Source organism: Rhinopithecus roxellana, chromosome 16, assembly GCF_007565055.1.
Source record: "Rhinopithecus roxellana isolate Shanxi Qingling chromosome 16, ASM756505v1, whole genome shotgun sequence".
In the NCBI taxonomy this organism is placed as follows: Eukaryota; Metazoa; Chordata; class Mammalia; order Primates; family Cercopithecidae; genus Rhinopithecus; species Rhinopithecus roxellana.
Window position 1 is genome coordinate 68771720 of NC_044564.1, and position 3591 is coordinate 68775310.

Here is a 3591-nt window from a genome sequence, read left to right on the forward strand (position 1 = left end):
AAGGCCAGGCGTGGTGGCTCGCGCCTGTAATCCCAGCCCTTTGGGAGGCCGAGGCAAGCGGATCACAAGGTCAGGAGATCCAGACCATCCTGGCCAACATGGTGAAACTCTGTGTTTGCTAAAAATACAAAAATTACCTGGGCGTGGTGGCATGTGCCTGTAGTTTCAGCTACTTTGGAGGCTGAGGCAGGAAAATTGCTTGAACCAACCCAGGAGGCGGAGGCTGCAGTGAGCCAAGATTATGCCATTGCACTCCAGCCTGGGCGACGGAGTGAGACTCCGTCTCAAAAAAAAAAAAAAAAAGTGGCCAAAAAATGGACAGGAATGAATTATCTAGTGGTGGAGGGAGAGGTGAGGCCAAAGAAAAATGTTGGTTTTTGTTTGTTTTTGAGAGAGTCTCGCTCTGTCACGGAGGCTGGAGTGCAGTGACGCAATCTTGGCTCACTGTAACCTCCGCCCCTAAGGTTCAAGAGATTCTCCTGTTTTGGCCTTCGGAGTGACTGGGATTACAGGCATGTGCTACCACTCCAAGCAAGTTTTTGTATTTTTAATAGAGACGAGGTTTCAGCAGGTTGGCCAGGCTGGTCTTGAACTCCTGACTTCAGATGACGCACCCACCTTGGCTTCCCAAAGTTCTGGGATTACAGGCGTGAGCCACTGTGCCTGGCCAATGTTGCATTTATTATTATTTTTTGAGAATAGGAGTCACTGAGCCTATTTATAGGTTAAGGTGAAGAGGTTTACAGGGCATCCAGACAGATAACTGTCTAGGAGGCATTTTAAAATGCACTAGGGAAGAATAGCACATACCATCGCTTCTCAGCTACATCTTTAAGGAAGGACATGCTCAGAAGTGTCCGATCCAGCCTGGGCAGCATAGTAAGACCCCATTTCTACAAAAAATTAAAAAATTAGCTGAACATGGTGACTCACATCTGTAGTTCCAGCTACTGGGGACCAGTGGGAAGGGGGTCTGAGGTGGGGGGATTGCTTGAGCCCAGGAAGTTGAGGCTGCAGTAAGCTGTGATTACACCACTGCACTCCAGCCTGGGTGACAGAGAGAGACCTTGTCTCAAAAAAAAAAAAAAAGTGTCAGATCCACTCATTCACTCACTTTCTATCCCTTCTTCCTATCATGACTTTATTGTAGTATCCTTCTTACTGATCTTATTGCCTCTAGTCTTAGAGTTTCATCCACCTCCTCTACACTTGCACCAGAGAGATCACATTAGGTTACAAATACCATCAATGCCAGAAATTCTTTGTCCATTTAGGAAACATCTATTGGGGCCAACTTGTACACTTGCTGTTTACTCTTCAGCAATCAATGTCCTTCTTTTCACTTTCTATAAGTCTTTTGTTTCTATCTTGAAATCCATGTGATTCTGCTGATGGAGCATATGACCTAGACTATTCCATCTCTCTCTCTCTTTTTTTTTTCTTTGAGATGAAGTCTTGCTCGCCACCCAGGCTGGACTGCAGTGGCACGATCTCGGCTCACTGCAACCTCCACCTCACAGGCTCAAGCGATTCTCCTGCCTCAGCCTCCCGAGCAGCTGGGACTACAGGTAAGTGCCACCACGCACAGCTAATTTTGGTATATATATATATATATTTTTTTTTTTTTCTTTTTCTTTTTTTTTTTTCTGAGACGGAATCTCGCTCTGTCGCCCAGGCTGGAGTGCAGTGGCCGGATCTCGGCTCACTGCAAGCTCCGCCTCCCAGGTTTACGCCATTCTCCTGCCTCAGCCTCCCAAGTAGCTGGGACTACAGGCGCCTGCCAACGCGCCCGGCTAGTTTTTAGTAGAGACGGAGTTTCACCATGTTAGCCAGGATGGTCTCGATCTCCTGACCTCGTGATCCGCCCTTCTCGGCCTCCCAAAGTGCCGAGATTACAGGCTTGAGACACCGCGCCCGGCCAATTTTGGTATATTTAGTAGAGATGGGGTTTCACCATGTTGCCCACGATGGTCTCCATCTCAACCTCCTGATCCGCCTGCCTTGGCCTCCCAAGGTGCTGGGATTACAGGTGTGAGCCATTGTGACCGGCCTCCATCTCTTTTGACACATAGGTTGGTTCTTTTGTGACATCTGATGTAGGGCTGCCACTTGGAGCAAAATTTAAATTCTGCTTGGAATGTTAAGATAAAGGGTGTTCACTCTCCTTCTAGAGGGTATGTAGCCATGAGATCTGGAATTGTTTCAGCTATGTTTGCTCTATGAGGAAATGTAGTCTGAGAATAAAGCAAACGCAGAGAGGATAGCAGAGCCAAGAGAGTCAGAAAAATGAACCCAGAGCACAAATGATAAGAAATTCTGATTCAAGCCATGCCTAATGTCTCTGACTGGACATTTTGTTTCATGAACCAATAAATTACCTTTATTATTTAAACCAGATTGAATTGAATTTTCTATTATTTGCAACAACAACAACAAATCTGCTCAAAAGCTTACTGGGTGCCAGGGTTTATACTAGAAGCTTAAAGTCATTTCACTCTTCCGGTTCTAGGAGCTTCGGGAGCAGCGGCTAAAGGTGCAGACATGGCCAAGTCCAAGAACCACACCACACACAACCAGTCCCGAAAATGGCACAGAAATGGTATCAAGAAACCCCGATCACAAAGATACGAATCTCTTAAGGGGGTGGACCCCAAGTTCCTGAGGAACATGCGCTTTGCCAAGAAGCACAACAAGAAGGGCCTAAAGAAGATGCAGGCCAACAATGCCAAGGCCATGAGTGCACGTGCCGAGGCTGTCAAGGCCCTCGTAAAGCCCAAGGAGGTTAAGCCCAAGATCCCAAAGGGTGTCAGCCGCAAGCTTGATCGACTTGCCTACATTGCCCACCCCAAGCTTGGGAAGCGTGCTCGTGCTCGCATTGCCAAGGGGCTCCGGCTGTGCCGGCCAAAGGCCAAGGCCAAGGATCAAACCAAGGCTCAGGCTGCAGCTCCAGTTTCAATTCCAGCTCAGGCTCCCAAAGGTGCCCAGGCCACTACAAAGGCTACAGAGTAGGTATCTCTGTGTGCCAACGTGAGGACAGGACTGGTGCGACCCCCCATCCCCACCTCCGGGCTGCCATCTGCATGGCGCTGTGGTCCTCCTGTGCTGTTTGTACAAATAAACCTGAGGCAGGATTTGTTAGCCTCTGTCTATGATCCTGGGACTCTTGTCTATGAAAAAAAAAAAAAAAAAAAAAAAAAAAGTCATTTCACTACTACAGTTCTTCTTCTTACCTATAGTGTTAATGATAATTAGTATAATCACATACAGGACAAAGTCTCAATTCTTTTCCAAGGAGTTTCTCAATCAACAATGTTCTCCATGAAATGGCCTTGTCTACTTTTTTTGCTGCATCCCTTGTGGCATTATATATATATGTGTTTTCTGTTTTCACATTGCTATAAAGATACTACCCAAGGTACTCTCTTCCTTAATTTATAAAGGAAAGAGGTTTAATTGACTCACAGTTCTGCATGGCTGGGAGGCCCACAGGAAACTTACAATCATGGTGGAAGGGGAAGCAGGCATGTCTCACATGGTGGAAGGAGAGAGAGAGTGTGTGTGAACACAGGAAAAGCTACCATTTATAAAACC

At 46.8% G+C, this 3591-nt stretch overlaps 1 protein-coding gene across 1 annotated transcript; it reads left to right on the plus strand.

Moving 5' to 3' along the window:
• Window positions 1-2500: 2500 nt before the first annotated feature.
• On the plus strand, window positions 2501-3152 carry LOC115894011 (60S ribosomal protein L29). The gene has a single exon (XM_030920276.1). It carries the CDS (start codon window positions 2542-2544, stop codon window positions 3007-3009), a length of 468 nt encoding a protein of 155 aa, XP_030776136.1. The 5' UTR covers window positions 2501-2541; the 3' UTR covers window positions 3010-3152.
• The last annotated feature ends 439 nt before the right edge of the window (window positions 3153-3591 follow it).

Excerpts from the sequence above, each read along its gene's own strand:
- LOC115894011 (XM_030920276.1), top strand. The coding sequence starts at position 2,542 with ATGGCCAAGTCCAAGAACCACACCACACACAACCAGTCCCGAAAATGG.